Genomic DNA, 20,702 nt, shown 5'->3' on the forward strand with positions numbered 1-20,702 from the left:
AGGGCAGCATTAGCATTCAGGTTACCATCGTTACCGTACCTTTTCCTGACATCGTCTGGCAAAGACAGGGACGTTTTGGTTGGCATCGTAAACAAGCGTAAAATGCAAAAGATTAAACGGCTTTTTAAAAAACGATTAAAATCACGTTATAGCCCGCCGTCATTAACCACAGCGCAGCTCCACTGTGACTAGCTGTCGCGTGCAGCTCCTTAAGGTAGGCGCTTTGAGCAATTCGGGCGCGCGGCCCGTCTTTTCGCGCGGAAACCCGGGTGTTTTGGATTGTACCATTACTGCAGCCAACGGGTAAAACACAGAAATTAAATGTAATTATTAGTGGGAATATTAGCGATGAAAAACTCGTTCTTTATAATATAAGCCGTCAGCATAATTTATCAAACACAACAGAATTTAAATAAGAGTTATATTTCGAAAAACCTTTTTTATGAAAATTAACAACTCAACCAATCTCCCCTTAATGTTTCAGGATGTTGTAAACAACTGACCAAACCGAATATTAGCGATAACAATACACTGGAATATAATGTATTTTATAATGCGTCTTTTTTTCCCTTTGAATTTCAGTATTGCACGAATTGCACTTGTTAAAATGAACAACTGAATGTGCTTCACGTTTGTGACAGCTGTGTATAACCAACTTATATTGTCAATGTAATGTTTTATCATGATTCTGGCTGAATAATTTTAGCTATCTCATATATCAAGAAATAAGTTGTGTTTTATACCATTGTGTTTTCTAAAAAAAAAAAAAAAAAAAAAAGACAGACTATTAAAAAAAAACAAAAAACAGACTATTTCTTGTGTGGTCAGCTGACCAGAAGATGGCGCCATTTCCTTGTTATTCAGCAAATGGGTGTTCTGTCTGTGAGTTTATTGTTTCATTCCCTCTGTGTCATGAATGTACAGACTAAGTGCAGTTGCATTAAATTGAACAGTGGTTAGTGTATCTGAACTGTCTTAAAAAAAACAATAAATTAGTAACATTTGTGTTATGTGTCTTCAGAAATGTGTCTGGAATTATTTATTAAATTCTTCACAGTCCTACTTCACACCATAGGTGATAATTATTTATTGCATACAGCTTCACTAATAGCTTTTAGAGGTTAGTGTAATACCCTGTGGGTCGATAGAAAGACTTGGCTGATTTCCAAGTAGCCCAGGCTCCTGGGACTGATTCAGTCAGTGTTCCCACCCAGGAATTCTGGACATCTGACAGGAAACAGACCCAACTCTCTCAAGGCCACTATAAGTCAGCCTCTCCCCTCACCCCAAGTCTCCCCCTCACCAAAAACCCCTCCAGGGGACTTCTGCAATGCTTCTCTCAGACAAACTATCTAACAAATAGGACAGCTTTCTTTACCACACCCCGTTTTCAGCCTCCCTCTCCTTGGCCCAGCTTCCCACCATTGCCCTATCTTGTTTTAGCCTTTAAGCAAGTGAATCATTTTTATTAGGCAAGAGAGCCATGATGAGTGCCCAGGCACTATTTGCATGCACAATTTCACGTTTTCATGTTGAAGCTATCTTTTCCGTGACCTTGTCAGAGCATGTTTGGATTTAATGCTGCATTTTGAATACTTTGCAGATATAGGCATAATAACATGACATCTCTGGACATGCAGAGGAGCTACGATTGCAGTTCAATTTGTTCACAGCACAAGAAAAAAAAAAAAAAACAACTTAGGTACATATATTTGTTTCAATATTTTATTTATTTTACAAAACTGGAATGCAATTAACAAAACGTTTATGTACCTACATTAGTGTTTAAGATTGTACCAATTTGACACAGGCAGCGTGCTATAGGACACACAAAGCTATTGCACACGAGACATTTCACACAACATGAAGTCATACATACTATACAATGTTACATACTTACAAATACATATTTATTCATATTTTTAGCATTAGAAAATGTTAAAGTCAGACATATAATGAAGTCGTAGGTACACAGATCAAAACACCTCTCCACCTGAACAAAAATGGGGGAAAGCAAATATCACTGAAGCTGCCAAAGTGCTTTTCACCATTTCTAATTGGCGTCCTAAGTGTGATAAAAGTTTTACAGAAAGAAGTTGAAATATGTTTGTCTCCAGGAAGAAGGTTAGTGTGACCCTGAACAACAGGAACCAAACAATAAAAACAGGACTTCCTATGACTGACGGAAGTTCTGTTTTGTAGGACATCAGAAAATGAAGATGCGGCTGACCTCTCAATAAGGCAGATCCCTCCTCTATACTTGGATCTGTATTTTTATCCTATTTTGTAGACTAAAATGTGGGGTCTTTGGAAAGATGACACAAGTTTCCATCTTTAGTTGCACTAAGCAAATGGCTAGCAAAATAAACCAGATTGTTCACAACTCATTTTCATTCTTGGCGCAATAAGACTTCACAGTGAGTGACCTACCCTGTTCATTCCACTCGCTGCTCGTCAATGACTTGGTAATTCAAAATAATGATCAATAATACTGTCAATAATAGAGCACAGTGCTCCAAAACACTTCATACGTACATTCAGCCTTTTTTTTTCTCCAAGAGGAAGGCACAAACAGAATTCGGCACATTGCTGCTACGTTGCTACAACATGTGTCAGGACATTAGTCCTTTTAGTCAAAGCTGCTGGAAAACTGTCACTGAGTAAAGTCCATCAGTGCCAACTCACTTTAGAAAATGTGCTTTCTCTTTTGGCCTTCCTCGTTGGAAATTGTTAAGATACAAAAGATAATAATAAAAGCAAAAGGGAAAGATTGTGAGGATGGGCGGGAGAGTTAGTGACATAAGCTGGAGTTGGAATATATAATCATACACATGAGCGTTTACAAATGTGTTAGAGTTTCATGCATTACATGTCAGCAGATTACGTACCTATTGAAGTTTATCAAATTGGTTATGCAAAGTTATACAGGAATTATATGACACTTGTTTTTTTGAGGGACGACTTAATAGTTTGACCTCTGTGCAGAGGATGCTCTCAGGAGCTGTTCACTCTGGCTGGCTTGATAAGAATGACACATTAATCATTAGGCCTTGTGTATAAATATGTTAGTGGATAGGAGAGTGATGTGATTAAACCATAGACAGAATAATCTCTATAGTAATCTACAAAGTGCAATTTTGCAATCTTTGCATTGACACAGTTGTTCAAAGGCCCCAAACTATTAACTCTAAACAAGATATTATGCATGGTTTGTTTCCATTTTTTTGGCTTTTAATTGGGATTTACATATTTAGAAAGGTAAAACAAAAACATGTTTGCATATACATGAAAATGCCTTGCTCCTCATTCATCAATGAAAGTACCCATTCAAAGTTTTTTTTTACATGTCTGAAAGTTTCTCACCTCTAAATTGTTTCCCTGCTAAAATTGTCTTGTCACAAATGCTCTGCGAGTGATCAACGGAATGCTGTTTGTGAAGTCACACAATTTTGATGCATTGCATTGTCAAAACTGTTTCAACAGAAACCAGTCTCAACAGACATCTCAGTTCCAGAGCGCACTTGCTTCCCTTGTGAAATCTGTTTCTCATCACAGCCCTTCCATTCAATGACATACACATACAAGCTTTCTCTCATACACACACACATATAAACATAGTCACACACACACAGAAACAACCTCTGATGTGATAGCACCATTTCAGACACAGGTGGTACAGTCTTGCATGATGGGTATGGTCTGGTGCTCATGTTTGTTGGTGCAGTGTTCCAGAGAGCTGGAGCTCTTCAGAGGAACCAGACAACGCTCAGAGGGCCGTCCACTTTGCAGCACCCCCCAACAGCATAACACACGCAGGAACTCCCTTCTCATGTCCTTGCTCCGCAGTGTGTATATCAAAGGGTTAAGAGCCGAGTTCAGAGTAGCAATGCTAAAAAAGATGTCTGCTTTTGAGAGGATGGTGCAGAGTCGTATATTGCAGGATGAATCTAAGAGGAGGATGGTAAAAGCTGGAAACCAACACATGATGAAGACCCCCAGCACTATTGTGACTGTTTTCAAAAGGGAATATGCTTGTGAGTTGGTTGCTTCTTGGTGGCTTGAGCGTACAATCAAATAGATCCTCACATAGAGGATGACAATAGAGAGCAAAATGAGGCTGAAAATGGTGACAACAAAAAGGATGTATTTCTTAGAGTAGAGTGGCAGTACGGCTGAGCAGTCAGGGAGGTCGTGAATGCAGTTCCAGCCTATGATGGGAAGTCCTCCAAGAAGGATGGAGGTGACCCAACATGCTCCTATCAGGAGAAACATACGACATGTTTTGGTAGAGCCGTACACCTTCACCTTGGTGATGGCAATATAGCGCTCAATAGCTATTGCCAACAGGCTGAAGACTGAAGCAGCCAGAGCAATGAATGCAGTGCCTTCCCTGATGAACCACTGCACAGGTGCCAGTTTAAAGGTATGTGACCCTGATAGGAATATGTTGGCTATGTAGGCAGAGCCTGCCAGCAAGTCAGAGAATGCCAGGTTTCCAATGAAGAAAAACATGGCGGAGTGAAACTTCTTGTTGCGGAAGACAGCAATAAGGACCAAAAGATTCTCCAGGATGATGATGGTGCAGAGGACCACAATGACAATGTTGGGAGTAGTCAGATGTTCTTTATTCTTAGTGCGATTATTTATTTCCTCTGGGGTCATATTTTTGGCACAGGCATAATAGAACTTGATCAGACTGAAGTTGTAGTACTCAGAATATTTGCTCTTCATGGTGACAGGGGGGCAGAGCACGGTGGCTTTATCACAAAGATTCATTCACACTGATGAGTTATCCAGAGTGTGTGTGCCATTAATTATTTCCCTTATGCGAAGGACAGGAAAAGCTCTGGGAAGGGGACTGCATGTCCAACAGTCACGTCTTAGGAGTGGTATGTGGGTCACCTGTGGACAGAAAGAAAAGGAGAATGTCTCAGTTACTGGCAAAGGAAATGTTTCATAAATTAAATAAACTGCAACAAGCCAAACACATATTTCACTGAGGAATGTGTTAACCAGACACAAAGCCTCATGCAAAACAAGGTAACAGGAAACAACCGTTTCTTTCGTTTGAAAAGTGGAAAATAAACTCATTTCCTCTTTTTTTTTTCTAAATAAATGATTGTCAAAAGACTGAGAACAAAATCAAATAGAAAAGGCGCACCAATGGAATAGAGTATCAGAAATAAAAGAATGGTGTAGCAAAAGATAAACATATTCAAAACAAGGGATCTGCATTTAAATGATAAGATCAACAATTGTACAACACAAATGAAATGCCACACAGCGCCCATATTGATCTCAGTGTGTCTATCCGTTACATCCCAAACAGAAAACCCTCTCTACAGTACTGGCCTTCAGAAAGTAATGAATAGAAACTCTCCAGCGACTCATAAGCATTTGCATTTTGTCATAAAGAACACTTCCACTGAATGTTTGAACTTGCTCAGTGTAATAATAACATGCAAATAATATTCACTTGATTGGATGAGAGAATTGTGCAGCAGCGTTAGCGGCAATCCACACGTAACGTATAAGCGGCAGTGTGTGGCTCTCTGGTGCTGATAAAGGGCTGCACTCGCAGTCTGAAGGGGACATTCCACTAACCCTGTCCGAGCACTCGGCTGTCAACACACTGCATTGTTGTGCGGAGCGAACCATTCCACTCCAATGAGCTACTTCTTGAAACTTTAGCATAGCCAGTCGTTCAGCCAGACCTCTTCGCCCTGACCTGCTCAACCACCCACCACCTGCCATATGAGAAAAGCTAACAGCAAATCAAACAGATACCTGAGAGGAAGAAGGGGGGGGGTGGCTTCCCTAAGTTTTAGAGAAAAAGCCTGTTAAGACCTGATTGTGGTGTGCTGTAACGGCACATTATATATTTGACTTGTTCAAACACAAAATGTTTGCACCAGTGGTATTTTTGATTATTCTCAACTACAGTGGGAACAAGTATTAATTCAATGCTTCACTTTCAGCTTTTTTTTTTTTTTTTACTCAACTATTAAACTACACAACAACTAAACATTGCCAGCTGCTAACCTGGTTTCAAATGACTCCTTCCAAGGCACAACTTCTTCACAAATGAACACATAAAATGGACTGCAGCTTCAAGACTGAGCACAATGGAAAGTTGAAGGCTCTGGAAATCTAATTAGAGGTGGAGTTGGTGTCTTAAACCTGTCAAAAGTAACAAGATCTCTCTGCAGGACAGCTCCCAAGGTAATTCGACACTGATGCTTCTATAGCTTGTCAATGCTGGCCTGGACAACTGAAACAAATGTTGGCGAAAAAAAATGAGTGGAAACCAGGCCTGGACCTCCTCTGTGTTCTGCTGGGAATTGAGTCAGAACCTGAGAGGCTAAAAGATAGAGAAGGAATGACACAAAGACAGGCTGAGAGCATGCATGTGGAATGGTATCTCGACACAAAGGCTGGAATCTGAGATATCACTGCTACAAGCACACACGTACATAAACTCACCACAGACTTTTGCGCATGCAGAGCAATCTGGCTTCAAGCACACGGTTAATCATGACAGATAGGCAGCATTTGTAGCAAAGCATTTCCCTGCATACGGGCAGGTCCACAGCAGCAACTGGCTGCCAGTAAGAACCAGCACACTGTTTCCTTAGCAGGAACAATGAACAATAGTCTTCTTCAGTGTAGACAGCTTTGGCTTTTGGTCTAAATAATGGGTCAGCACACTTCCATTTGGCTGCTGCAGCTGTATCATAGCAGAAACGTATTTACGGTTGATCCCTCCCTTATCGAACTGCAGCCTCAGGATGTCTAGTCTTCTCTCCAGGCTTTTTAGCCCCATTAATAGACACAAATAAGATGTTTGAGCCTCAGCACATGCGCCAGCTGCGCCCGGGTAATAGCATTAGGCTACATTATCGAAGCATAATCATTTTATTTGCGGAACAGTCCACCTAAGTATCTCTACAGTATTCCATCTGCTAAAAGAAACCTTCGCTTCATCCTGATTTTTCTCTCGACTCTGTCAGGTTTTTTGCAGGACAACGCTCTTTCCATCTGTTGTGCAGACAGCTCAAGGTCCTCATGTCACCAAGGAGTCTGGCATCTGTCATCAGGAGATTTTACTCTTTGTAGGAAACCTGACAAGCTGGTTTGCCAACAACTCCGTCTCGTAGCGGCTCAGCCCGTCTACCTACTGTGTGCCATTCAGATGTATCCACGGTGATTGGTCAATTACACTGCATATTTGCTGCAATGTAACGTCCCCCCGCCTCTTTCTCACTTTGTCAAAGATGCGCCCTGTATATGACCCAGACACCTATGTCACACTTCCATAGTACAACAGCACATTGTCAAAGGTGTTGTGGCAACCACTGGCTTGTTTCCCTCACAAAACAATAGAAAAGAAATAGCAGAAAGAAACTACAATAAAGCAGTAAAAAATCTTTAGGTTTTTTTTTTTTTTAACATTTAGAGTTACTGTATATTTTAATGGGACAAGCTAAAAGTGCACAAAATGACACAAAATATTACCCATAGTGAGCACAATGCATGTAGCATTTCCTAATTATTCCATAGCAGCTCTAGCATTACGTGATACAGCAGTAAATACATGTATCAAAAGGTTTTAGTCAGCTTTTTTATGAAAACTGCAATACAGACAAAAAAAAAAATCCGTTTCCATGATACCTTATGCATTATGATCGAAACTTCTAGGTTTTGCAGCAAAGATCAAACCTGTTAACAGGTTGAAGGTAGCATGCGTGGACAGGAGAATGAAGACAAATGACAAAGGAAGCCAACGAAGAAAGAGACAACCGAGACAGGATATCCTATCACAACGTTTCAAGAAATACCCATCACCAGAGCTGTGTGTTTCTAATCACCTGAGAAACAATGCAACATGCTCTTGTGGTGCACGTTCTCATATACATATGGTGCTTATGTTTTATTTGGGTTTTTTTGTATGACTTTTACAGCTCCGCCTGCTTTTTCACACCCACAAAAAATATATAGTGATCTTAACACACATAGAACCTCAGCTGCTGCATCATTTTGGCTCAGATTTTTGCAACATGCAAAGTATGATCAGAAAAGAAAGAAGGTGTGACGTTTGCTGTTGAAAGCCGACTCTTGGATTCAGCCAACCCTACCGAGAGACAAGTCCTCCCTTCTGCATAATGGGACTGACGGCTGCACAAAAGCCTCAGGTGTTTTCCCAGAAAACCCCACCTGATAAGACCCAATTAGCAAAGCGTCTGCTCACCAAAAAGCGACGCAACTCTGCCCCTATTAAACTCGCAACCTGTCGCACTCTACTTAAACCCAGCTCCGCTTTCACTGAGGGGGGGAGATCTGCTGATCTTTAATGGACTGAGCAAAGTCACATTTTCATCCACATGTGCATTATCGCTCACCACCTCCAGCAACGTTTCACACATGAGCAGCAACTTAGCAGAAGTTTAAACGGTTCACATTTGCAGCTTATCTTGTTTGTGTGCAAAAGATTTAACTGTTGATTTGCTCAGAGGAGTCACTAAGCTTTTGCTTCACAGCAGTTGTGGTCTGGAACATTGTGTAGAACATCTTTCTTCATCTGCCCTTCATCCTCCTGGCTCCCAAGCCCCTGTTGTGGCAATAGATAACACCTTTCCAGTCTCTCTGTTTTTATTCCAGTGGCACCGAAAAGGCAGCGGCTTGAGATCACAAAAGAAAGTCTTCTTTGTGAACAGTCCAACATGGAGGCGTTAATTACGGTTGACGAGCACTTTTTTTTTTCTTTTTTTTTTTTACTTGAAGAAAAATAAATGGCTTCCGCCCTCCATAAGATCTGATTTTTCTTTTATAAAGGAGACTTAATCTATCTTTTGTTTCATAAACACCAATTAAAGAGCCCGTCGTGAATAGACAGAAATATTCCCCTGCTGTGATTTGCTCTTTCCTGTTTAGTTTCTCAGCCATTAATATGAATATTTATCTTACCTGTGACTGCTCTTTATAACTGTGAGAAAGATCATTCTACATCTGTCATCTTTCTTAGATGTGCAGTGTCCTTTGAATGACACGAATACCTACAATAGATGATGGATGATGGAGGACATGTCAGCACATTGCAAAGAGACAACTGCTCTGGTTGCAAAAAACAAAAAAACAACAACAAAAAAAAAAATAGCACAGTAGTCAGAAAGTTTCCCACCTCAAATCTTCACATATCAGACACTAAATAAAGTCAAGAGCTCGTACAAAGTTTCACCACAACTCCCACAACTTTTCAAAGGAAGTAAGAAAACTCAGGCAGGTGTCTGTCTGTATGGTTTTACATATTTCCCTTTTACAGTGAAAGTTCAGTGTTCTTCTAAAAAACATCACGTCAGTATAAACATGAGCCACTCAGGACGAGGCTTTTCTGCCTTTTCTTATTTACTCCATGTGGTCACGCAAAACAACCAGAAAGCATAGAGATCGTGTCTGGCAGGTGGTTGCAGCATCTCTCTGCTTTTCCATGCATCACTGAGCCCCGGGCCTGTGTGTGGCATACCGATTTACATAATCACAGCAACACTATTGATTGTCCACTGGCAATTTCTAGGAAAAAAAAACAACTCATGTTTTCAGTAATGCTGTAACAGGAATGACAGACATACGCTGGTGCTGTGGCATGACTGAATGTATCCTGGTGCCTCAAATGACCATGGCATTGTAGATGGTCACACACAGTTAACAAGGTCTCATCTTCAAAATCAACAAACAGTTTTTACTTTATCATGACCGCAAGAGCTTATCTCCAGCCATCATGGTTATCAGTATAACATGCCACACTGTGGACAAGCCTCCTGATAAAAACCAATGACAAATGCGGAGACGATAAAGAAGTGCGACTGGTATGAAAGTAACTATCAACATCAGTTTGAGATCAAAATACAACCAACCTCAACTTCCCTCTGTAGTGCTAAGTAAAAGTTATTTTACCCAAAAGAAGAAATTATTTCACCTGACCTCAACCTAGTACTATGGATTCCCAGCTCTCAAGGTTACTTTTAGAAGATTCTAAAGTGTTTGCTCTTTTTTGCTCGTTCTTATCTTTTTAGGCTACATATCTACAGTCGCTTCTCAGTTTTTCTAAAAAGACTAAAGCTGCCACATTCTAGCATGATTTCCTTGGCTGCATGTTGCATTTAAGAAGCAACAGCAAGATCACACGATCAGATGAAACAAAAAGTAAGCTTTAGGAGAAGTGTCATCTAAAAACTTGCACAATCAATGAAGAACTGACAGGAAAAAAGCTGTCTCATTTTCTAGTTCAGAGAGGAACTATGGCTAACTTAGCAGAAGACATCCAAACAAAAAAAAACAAAAAAACAAAAAACTGTGATGAGCAAATATGTAATTGCAGACATAAATCACACTTGATTTTTTTAAATACACAAGTCATTTCAACTTAGTGTCAGCGTTGTACCTGCATCATGGTTTTAGATAAACACACAGAACAAAGAACTTCCTTTTAGCGAGACATATTAAATGGTTCCTCTCAACATTTTCACACCATGTTCAAGGTTTAATTTTAACTCTAAAAGCAAACCTTCCTCTGTCTTTGTCTGCCATTTTGCACACTCAGCCTTCACTTCGGCTGCATATAATCTGCAAGACATGAGGGAAGTGGGTGTCCCTAATACACAGGGTTTCGTCGTATAATTAGGGATTACCCTTTCGCTCATCAAACAGTTTGACAGTTTGGGCACAGTCTCTTCTGAGAGTTCCAGTCTGTCAACACAGCTCTGTCTGGAACAAAAAAACATCTTTTCCACTCCATGTTTCAGGGTGACCTTTGTTATTCTCTGTTCCTCCACAGTCACGTCATCTCTGCAAGTTTGGATTGCTTTATTCATTGCAGCTGTTCATGTGCAGGGGTGTTCTTACAGCGGCAGTGAGAGGAGGTGGAAACAAAGAGCTGCAAAAAGAAGGGCACCAAACAGCCTCAGGAATCATAACCCCTTTTTTCCCAATCCCACCCCCTCTTCTGTCCACTACACCCAAATGGGGGTGGGGGATCTCCAAAGGTGCCGCCTGAGAGGCAATTACTATAATACGTTCACCCCGAGACTACTATCAACTTAAGTCTTGTTTCCAAATTATTCATGGTTTTATATCACTGTGTTTTGCATATTTTCCTTTAGTACTGATGCCTGATGTGCAGAGAAACATCATCCTCACTCTTAACACCCCCTCCTCGCCGTATATTTTAAACTTCACCACAAAGATCAAAAGAAAGAACCACAGAGAGGTGATTAAATGCACATCAAGACGGATTTATTTAGCACACATCTGGAGGAGACATGTTCTTATAGCCCCCTATTAAAGACTTCATTACAGCACATACTGTGCAATCAGCTTTCCAAGAAAGCTTTACGGAACTCCAGAGCTCTGCAGCACAAAACCACCACTCAAACAGCAGTAAATCTATATTTTAATGTAGGTGTAAATAATTATAATTTCATAAGAGTGCTACCACAACAAATTCATGCATTGCTGAGTTTTTAAGACGGCAGGACAAAAGGTTAAACCTCACTTAAAATGCTCGGCTGTCACTTTGCTGGGTTTACGTGTGAAAAAGAAGGTAACACTAACCGCGAGCCACAATCATCCGCATTGTGCATATGTGTGCTGTGAACACATGCACGTTGCAAAGTGGTTGTTTTTTTTGTTTTTTTCTAACTGGGTTGCTTTTCTCCACAAGCCGAAATAAATATTAGCACAACAATGACTGTTCTACATTTAAAAACCTGACTTTATGCCTGATGGCTAAATTGTGCTTGATTCAAATTTCAGTGGTTCTGTCCCTGTCACATCCTCCCATGTTCTTGTCATTAGAGTGAATTCTCTCTTAATGAATAGTTTCAACCCTCTTTGGGTATCTTTTGTTCTGGTTCTCTGCTCCTATTCTGCTCTATTGCTAGACTCTGAACTCCACCCCTTCTCATGTTCTCTTGCTTGGTTGGGAAATCAAGATGCTGTGAGACAACATGTGATTATTTGTTATGTGGTAAGCCTATGAGAGTGAAAAAAAAATTGGCAAAACATATTGAAGGAAGTGTATTTTAAGTGTGCTCAAGGTTGCTGTGACTAATATTCATGCTTGTGCAGTTGACTTTGCTGTAATTAACTGTGCACTGAACGGTCTTAGGGAAGTATGAAGATCAAAAACACAGAGGAAGAGAATCCACTGGCGACAAAGTGAATTTTTACACAGATGACTAGACAGCAGTCAGAGAGAGCAGATCTCCATCAAGCTATAGTCATATTATGCCACTCAATGTGGGGATTATTTTTAAGTTAAACTCTCTAATGGCAAAATTATCTCTATCTCGCAATCGTAAAGAATCCTTTAAAACAAACCCCCAGTGATCCAGACCACCCCCTAAATGTAATTACTTTTCCCTTATTTCCTATCTAAAATTTACTGAAAATATAATCAAAATATGTCAATAATTTTTTGAGTTATGCTGCTAGCAGACAGACAAACCAATGTTGTTAAATGCATGACCTCTGTCTTGGCTGAAGCAATGAAAAAATGATAACACAGGCAAACACACAAACCAACATGATTGCTTTTGTCTCGTGTCCAAAGATTCAATTTAGTTCAATTCAGCTTTACTTGTACAGCGCCGCTTCATTGCATTGAATCTTGACTTCGATTCAATCCCCCATCCTGAACATGCGTGACGCAACAGTGGACGATGACTTGATGGAGTCTCCCCTCTTCATGGTTCATTATAGGAAAACAAGTTGAGACTGCTCTGGCTAACCTAGATCTATTAAACACAGTTCTGTTTTTGGAGAAAAACACGGTTGCCAGGAGAGAGAACATTGTTGTGTCCACACAGTCTGCAGTTGCAGCCCCAGTATTTTATGAAGTTTAAAAAATTTGTGGTTTCACAGTGCTAAATATATTTTTTCACAACCTTAGCACGTTATAAAATGTAAAAGGAATATTCTACTTTAAAGCCAGTACATTTTCAATAGACAGTTGAACACCAGTGACTGCACTGCAAAACACCAAGTGTGACCATACCCAGTTTTAGAGAGATGCCCTGTTAGTCTCATTTCCTGGAAACATAACACAAGAAAACAAAAGGTTAAATATAAATATTTAGTTGTTATGCATTTGCATTGATCATCATTTGAAGTTGCGGGTTGTGGCCTGCAGAGAAATATCTAGCAAGCACAGTTGACAGGCCAAAATGTGATGTGGCTGCTGTGCAGCTTTTTAAGGAATACAGGGCAAGTACTTGACTTTGACTTTATCGTATGACATGGCTCATCTAAAATTGACATGTTTGAGCAGTTTGTTAGTTATGCAAACAGCATCCACTTCCACTCACTCTGTCAGTTCTAACAGAGCTGTCTGGCCTCTATCATGACCTGGCTTGTGTGCGGCTGTTAGTTGAGTCCATCATGTCTAAGCTTGGATTTTAACGGAGTTCTTTACTGGATTAACCTTCTTAATTTCTATGAAAACATGCCATAGTCAGACCTTTGGACTTATTTTTAAAGTCTGTCAGACATTAGGAAACTCTGATGACTAGAAGAGCTCATGAGGAAGACAAACAAAGTAAAGTTTCAGTTCCAGCTAGAGAAATGACTTCAGCAGGGTCTGACTGAATTGCATGAGGCAATTCAGAATCCAAGAGAATTGTCTTCAGGTTACTTCTAGGATGTGGGGTGTCAAAGTAATCCTGCTGATTATTCAAGCTGCACAAAACTAGCTAATTGGATAACAAAGAGAACACAAAAAAAGGAAAGGTAATGGGAGGGATGCATCTTCATGTGTACCTGCTCCAGGACTGCTCAAGAGCAAGCTCAGAGAATGGCCAGAAATCAGGAAACCTCAACATGACCACACTGATTACGCCTGCTGCCAGAGTAGACAGTGTGAGGTTGTTCCCTTCCAGGTTATAAATCAAAGTACAAACTAAGCAGAGGCTGTAAAGTGCTGCAGATCTAATCCAAAGCCACAGCAGTAACCAAAAATGCTGTTTCATCTACGCGTCCTTGTCTCCAAAAAACACATTATGTTCTCGTCTGTAAAGTAACATCTGCAAAAATGACAGTCCACTCAAACCATTTTCTGCATTACTTCCAACTGGCAACCTTCTGGGACTAGACACGTCTAAGCTTGAAATGTGAGTAAAGAAGAACAGATTTATCCTCACATCATTAGGAAATCCTGGCATGCTGCTACAAGCATCAGTGCCTGCCTGGTCATGGGGGGTCTCATGGTTTGTTCAAGTCCTTCAAGTGGAAAAGGAATGTAACAGAAGACTTTTAAGCTGATAGGCTCTGTCACAGGATAAAACACCTTGCGAAAATAACCAAAGGCTTTTCTTTCTCCACAAAACATGCATTTACATAAATGTTTATGTCATAATCAGAGCGGAGCTCTTGCGTTCTAGAAAGTTTGTTTTGAAAAAGAAAGATAGATAAGGCAAGTAAGTGTGCATATCTACTGCTCTACCTGCCAACAAAGCCCAAGAACATCCTTTTTCTAACTTGTGTTTATTACATGGGTAAAAACCTCACTTTATAGCTCTGATCAGAGGCACTCCTAGCTCTCAGCTTTTACTCAAACAGCTACTGTCAGCTGTCTGTTGTGACTTGCACTTGAGCAACTTGTGAACAGAAGGAGTCTATTTTGTTCCAGTTGCCACGCCCAAGCAAAAGTGTTTTTCTGAAATCCAGAGCGCTGGCTTGAGCTCCTGGTTTGCAGAACAGAATACTGTAGAAAACCATTGTTAATATCACAAAACGAACCCAAAATCCTGAAGGAAATGCTTTATGTCATGTTATTGTCCATTGCTTCCATTCTGTATGCATGTGCACATCAAGCTTTGACAAGTTTCATTAAGCCAGGTAGAAGCAGGGCGCCTCTGGCACGCTGCTTCTCTGATCTTACAGCTCAGTGCATTTCAGAGCTGATCTGAGCTGGCTTAATAAAATGGTGAGAACAGACAACAAAAGTGAACTTGGCCTCCCTAGGGAAAGGCCTCCTTGCTGCTTCCTATCAACCGACCACTCCCAGGCCTGAGCTGAAACGTGAGCATCCTTCAGGGATGGACACCACCCCATCCCGCCTTCAACCCCCTTGTGACCTTTTCCATTAAAAGAAAAAAGAAAAAAAGTCCCACAAATCCAGTTCCCACAGCTCAATTACCATTAATTTATTTATCCATCCGTGCACTTATACATCTATTTATTTATCCAGCTCATCTATTTGTCTTCACTTCTCATGCAACTTCCTGATAGTCCCTATTGAGAAGGGTCCGATTACAACAGTCTGCTTCTGGAGGAAAATAGGGCCACTGAGCACAGCGAGCTGGGTCAGCAACACACAGATCCAAAACTCATGAGGTGTGCAGCTCGTCTGAGTCGATATCCCCACACGCCAACATCAAGATGTCAAAGCTCCTCTCTGCAAATGGGTAAAACCAAGACTATGTGTACTCTATATTTGTGATAGGCTGCCTGCGCCTGAAGCTGTGAAGTATTTGGCAACGATATTAAAGCTGTTCACAACACCCTGTGGTTGCTCCTGCCAAGCCTGAGGAAGGTGGGTGATGGTAGAGCGAAGAAGGCTGGCAGTAGTCAGGCCTGGTGGGGTGCTGGGTGTTCAGATCCAGTGAGCCATGTGGCCACACAGACAAAACACTGGTGATGGATAGGTGGCTGCAGCAGGTCGCACCAGGGGAAGCGCCTGGGTGTGTTGGTGGTCATGCATGCCCAAAACAAACTGAGCTGCCCTTGCACAACACTACTTCAATGAAACTGTTGACAGGCGCTTCAACACTTGATAGTCGTATCCTAACACTACTGACCAGCTTCCTCCTCACCTTCCACTTTTGATGATATTGTAGTAGCTATAGTTTTTATTTGATAGACTTTGCAGCATCCATCAATGTTTGCATTTGGTTTTCCTACTGCCAAATATTCTACCAATACTTGAGAACATAGATATCCTCACAATAATTTACTGTTTGAGACGGCCTACTACTGAGCAGACTAAACCAGACCAAGCACAGGATAGGGGATGACGGATGGGGGCTTTTATCAGGGCAATAAACATCAGTTCCTCTGCCTTATCATCTAATCACACTGTGACTTGAGGATTCTCCCATGATGCCTACTGGATTGCCGACACCTACGCATCCTGCAGGATTTGTGCATTTGGAAAGAATTAAGCGTGTTCTGTTTATCAATACAATCTTCTTGTGTGTCACACAACAGCATTTTTAAATCACATAAATGTGTGTAAATATATATTCGTCTCGTCTTTGTGAGGGATGCTGCTTTCTAAAACTCGGTGTGCTGGCTTTCTCTGAGCAGCTCAGTTCCAAACCCATGAGATTAACTCCTGTACACGGGGATAATGGGAGCTTTTGTCTTATTAATACATCCTTTTCAATACAATGCCTTCTTTAGAGTGACGGATGAACAAGCCTCAACAACATCGGAGGGGTCAGAAAGAGGGGGTGGTGGGCACAGCAGGCTATGCAACGGCTTCCCAGGAGCTGTGAATGTGTACGTGCCCGGCGCGCCTGCTGTGCGCGCAACCCCCCCGGTCCCCCTACCACAACAGCTACAGCTTACTGTCTACACATGATGACTATATCACTGCCCCCATGTATGATGGACAGCTGTAGCCTCTTGTGTTAATATTTAACATCAGACGGTGTTATCCATTAAAACGCAGAACGTTGCACAAATGCAGCTGTCACATGGGACCAAAATATTGACTGCAAAGATGTTTTTTGGCAAGGAAAAGTGCAGAGGTGGCGTTCCTTAATGTGGGTAATAATACTGTCATGAGTGTTTCTGAGTCAATGATGCGTTTGGGTTTTTTTTTTTTTTTTACGTCATTAACGACTTTCAGTTGATTATTAACTCGATGGACCAAAATGCAAGAAGAGAAACCTCGTGGAGTTTGGTGATAAACCCGTTTAAAAGTTATTCCCTCTAGAAAGTGAAGGGAATATGTGATTAAATAGAAAGAAATGTAAATCCTTTTGTTGATTTCAGACACGACATGCTGTCTGACACTAATTTTTTTTTTAAAGAAGATAACATCGCTTACCCCATGAGAGATAAGTAGAGATCAGCCAGAAGATGATCAGGTGGACATTAAAATGTGTTCGCTGGTGTTTCTTGGAAAAAAAAAGTGTTTTTTTTTTCTTGAGGAAAACGATGACAATCAAAACTTTGAAGGACTAGACGTCGTGTCTAGTCTGTGGTTAATCCATATTACTACCACGAGCGCTTAAAAAAAATCACCCAAAGTTCATCCGCAAGTGCAACAATTCCTTCTTTGAGAAAGAGAAGTGATGGTACGAAACCGTAAAAAAACCCACCGATTGTACTTTCTCTTTCCTTGCCGTAGCAGTTCTTGATTGTCCTTTTGCTCTTAAGCTTCGCGAGCGCTGTGAAGCGTCAGTGAGACGCGCACACAATGGACCACGCTATACACAAATACGCACGAGTGCACGGCGTGGGCTGTATGGAAACGTCATATGCCCATAAAGAGTCGCGCGTTTCACTATCGGAAGATAATAACTGCAGATTTGTGGACAATAATTAATACAGAAAATACAGTATAAGCCTATTTCGGGACGTTTTCACCAGCCTGCAGCACGCAAAATGAAGTCCAGATGTTCCACCTCCTCACTTCCTTTTCTCTGAGCAGATCCCAGCCGCATGAGCCACGATTTACACATTTAAACTCATGGTAGCTCATTTTCCCCGGAGAGCAATGAGCTTGAAAGTGATCTAAATGTAAGAATGTATACTTGTCTTAAAAAAAAAAGAAGAAAAAAAGAAGGAAAAGGTAAACACAAATTTGCCATTAATCTTTTTCTTTTTTTTTCTTTTTTTTCTATTGTGTGTGTTTGGGGTGAGCTGCAATCTTCATATTTAGTTCTTATGTGGGTGTAGAGGTGTAATAAGGAAGGTAAAGTGAAGTTAAGTCTGGGCTTGTTAGTCATCAACACTGTGTCTCAGCAGAGCAGGTGTTGGCCCCAGTCAGAAAGCTTCTGTGTTACCCTAGAGTAGGTAATAATGTCTTCAGTCATTATCTTAAAAGCCAAAGTCATCCCAAGTGAGTATGATGTCATGTGTCTGTGAAAAGAAGCATCATAATGTTATCGTACCACTTAGTATGTTGCTTGCAAAACGTCTAAAGCTGCCTGGCTTCTGTGCTACAGAAATCTGTTCTTACAAGAGATCCTGGCTATAGCTTTAAGATTTCTAAACTAAATAGGAAATATTTCAGGGTATTAATAGAAGCGGAAAATGAAAACCATGGCTTGCAGGAAGCAGGTGGTATCTCAATGGAGCCCTTTAGACTCTTGTGATAGCGTTTTTGTTTTAAATCATCAAATCAAACATGGTTGAATGGCATATATTATACGGCATATAAATATATTTGATAGGAAATTGCTTGAATGTCACACACTGCTCAACATTAGCAGTGAAGAAACCACAGCAGACCGAGTTTCCAGACAAGTTTTTTGTGCATCTGGATTCTACCAAAATGTTTCAACAGCTTTGAGTTATGCTGCATAGGCTGTTCAAGGAGGAGAAAAGATTGTGCAATCCACTCTCACCGCACTCATCTCAACCACCCCCGCAGCAGCTATGTTGAAAGTATTCGGTCCAAAGAAAGAGAACGACTGCTCAAGGAATCAAGTTTTCAGCACTTTTGTAAAAAAAATCTGTTAACCTGCAATCTCCAACGTGAGAGTAAGTTTTACCGGTGTAACAGTAAATCTTACAATCCCTTTGTTCTTACTCTGTGTTCTCAGGTAAAGTGCTACCAGGTTGTCTGAGCTAATGGAAATGTAGCAGGGAGACTTTATGGACTAGCTGCGCTCTGCCGGCAGGTTTATTATGAGACACTTCCAGGAGTTTGTGCCACTAAAACTGCCCCACTGCTGTGTCTCTCACTGAGACTTTTGGGGAGGGGTCAAGAGCCCTGACCTCACTTCCTGTTGGGGGTCCTCACAAGCATTCCATTGTCTGTGAGAATGTGCATGGGCTCAGGGGACTTTGCACATCTGGCAGCTGTTATTAGCAACCTCCCGTACCCAACCCTACACTCCTGAGGAAGATTACTTCATTTTGCTGGAGGATGTGTGCCCCACACACCTTAAAATAAAAGTCTTTGGCATCTCTGGGAGGAGATTGTTCCATAAAAACACATTTAAAAAAAAAAAAAATCTGAACACCCCAAAACAAATTTTCTTATATTATCACAAAGGCTGTAAACAGCAGTGGCAGTTGGGACAGTCTCTATTTGCACGTTTTTTTCTGTGTGTGTTTTTAACTGAATCCTTTTGCTTGATTTAGCAAAGGAGTGTTGGTGGCTGATTGTAATACAGTTGGTTTTGACTTCACCTTTTGTTTTCAACAGCACCATATCATGTAATCTTACTCTCAAACAGCGATAAGAACCATATTTCCCAAAACAAATTATACCATGAAGATGCTATATTTGCATTTACAGTAGATAGTTTACAAAACTTTCTCATTCTCAGGAGTTTTCAGTCGGGCTGTCGTCATTTGAACTTACTATAAGATGGTTATATGTGGAAAACTGAGCAACAACAGAAACTACTGTATCAACCCTACTAAGAGGAGTTAGGGCTTTATTTGCATCACTTATCTCTGTAGAGTTTCAAACAAAGAATGAAAGTCCCAAAAAGGCAAAGCAGCCTGAGAAGAGTGTGTAAATGCTGTATGTTTCTCTTTTTAGATACAGGATTACACTGGGGAAGTTATTAACAGTAGAGTCTAACTGTTCTCAGGCTCTCTGTCGTGTGAGACGGGGAATTTCCATCCCATGTTTATCCTCTTTCTGATCAAACATAAAGCTGAAATACAGATGCAACTGTCAGTGTGTGAAATATGAAGAAAAGGTAAATTGTGTCGATTGTATCATGCCACTGTGTACCCAGTTTTTTGTTTGTTCGAGAAGTAATAACCTATGAGTCATTGCTTTCTATCTGTGTGTGTGTGTGTGTGTGTGTGTGTGTGTGTGTGTGTGTGTGTGTGTGTGTGTGTGTGTGTGTGTGTGCATGCACATATTGATGTTTCCTGTCAATAAAACACCAAACTGTTTCAAGGAAAGATACATACCTATAGAAAGTAAGGTAGTGGGGAAATATCTCTCATTACTTCCTTTTTACTGTACCCCAGACATAAAAAAAAAAAAAAGTATCTGGAAACATGTTGCTTTAACCAACACTTGACATGTATGTCATGAGAATGTAAATGTTCCTCCAATCTTGTGCATCAATGTTAAATTAGGACTCATAGCAATCTGAGTGGCAAAGTTCATATAAACAGAGAAGGATTTAGGCATCGCACTTCTCTCCACTTTAATCAGCCCTTCTAAATTACCCAAAGAAGAAGATTTAGAAAAATGATCTAGACATTTTGCTACCTTGTTGAAATGATAATGAAAATGCATTATTAAATGCCGTTTCTATGCAGTTAATAAGTTTAGACAGACAGCCGTTGTAGTTGAAATATGGTTTCTTTTACCTAACAGTAAGAGTGCTGCCTGGAGTCGGCATCTCTTATCTTCTTGTGCACTCTAAACACCGGGCTTAGGCACAGGCTGTGCCACATGTCTCTGCTGCTCACAGGTTTAACAGAAATCTGTCCTCTGCATC

At 40.7% G+C, this 20,702-nt stretch overlaps 1 protein-coding gene across 1 annotated transcript; it reads right to left on the reverse strand.

The window, feature by feature from the left end:
* Positions 1 to 1,747: 1,747 nt before the first annotated feature.
* s1pr2 (sphingosine-1-phosphate receptor 2) lies at positions 1,748 to 17,679 on the reverse strand. Its single transcript, XM_079253240.1, has 2 exons — positions 17,108 to 17,679; positions 1,748 to 4,902 (listed from the first exon to the last, which is right to left on the reverse strand). The coding sequence occupies exon 2, from the start codon at positions 4,774 to 4,776 to the stop codon at positions 3,661 to 3,663; it is 1,116 nt and encodes a 371-aa protein (XP_079109366.1). The 5' UTR covers positions 4,777 to 4,902; positions 17,108 to 17,679; the 3' UTR covers positions 1,748 to 3,660.
* Between the last annotated feature and the right edge of the window lie 3,023 nt (positions 17,680 to 20,702).

This window comes from Telmatherina bonti (genome assembly GCF_933228915.1).
Source record: "Telmatherina bonti genome assembly, chromosome: 14".
Taxonomy (NCBI): domain Eukaryota; kingdom Metazoa; phylum Chordata; class Actinopteri; order Atheriniformes; family Telmatherinidae; genus Telmatherina; species Telmatherina bonti.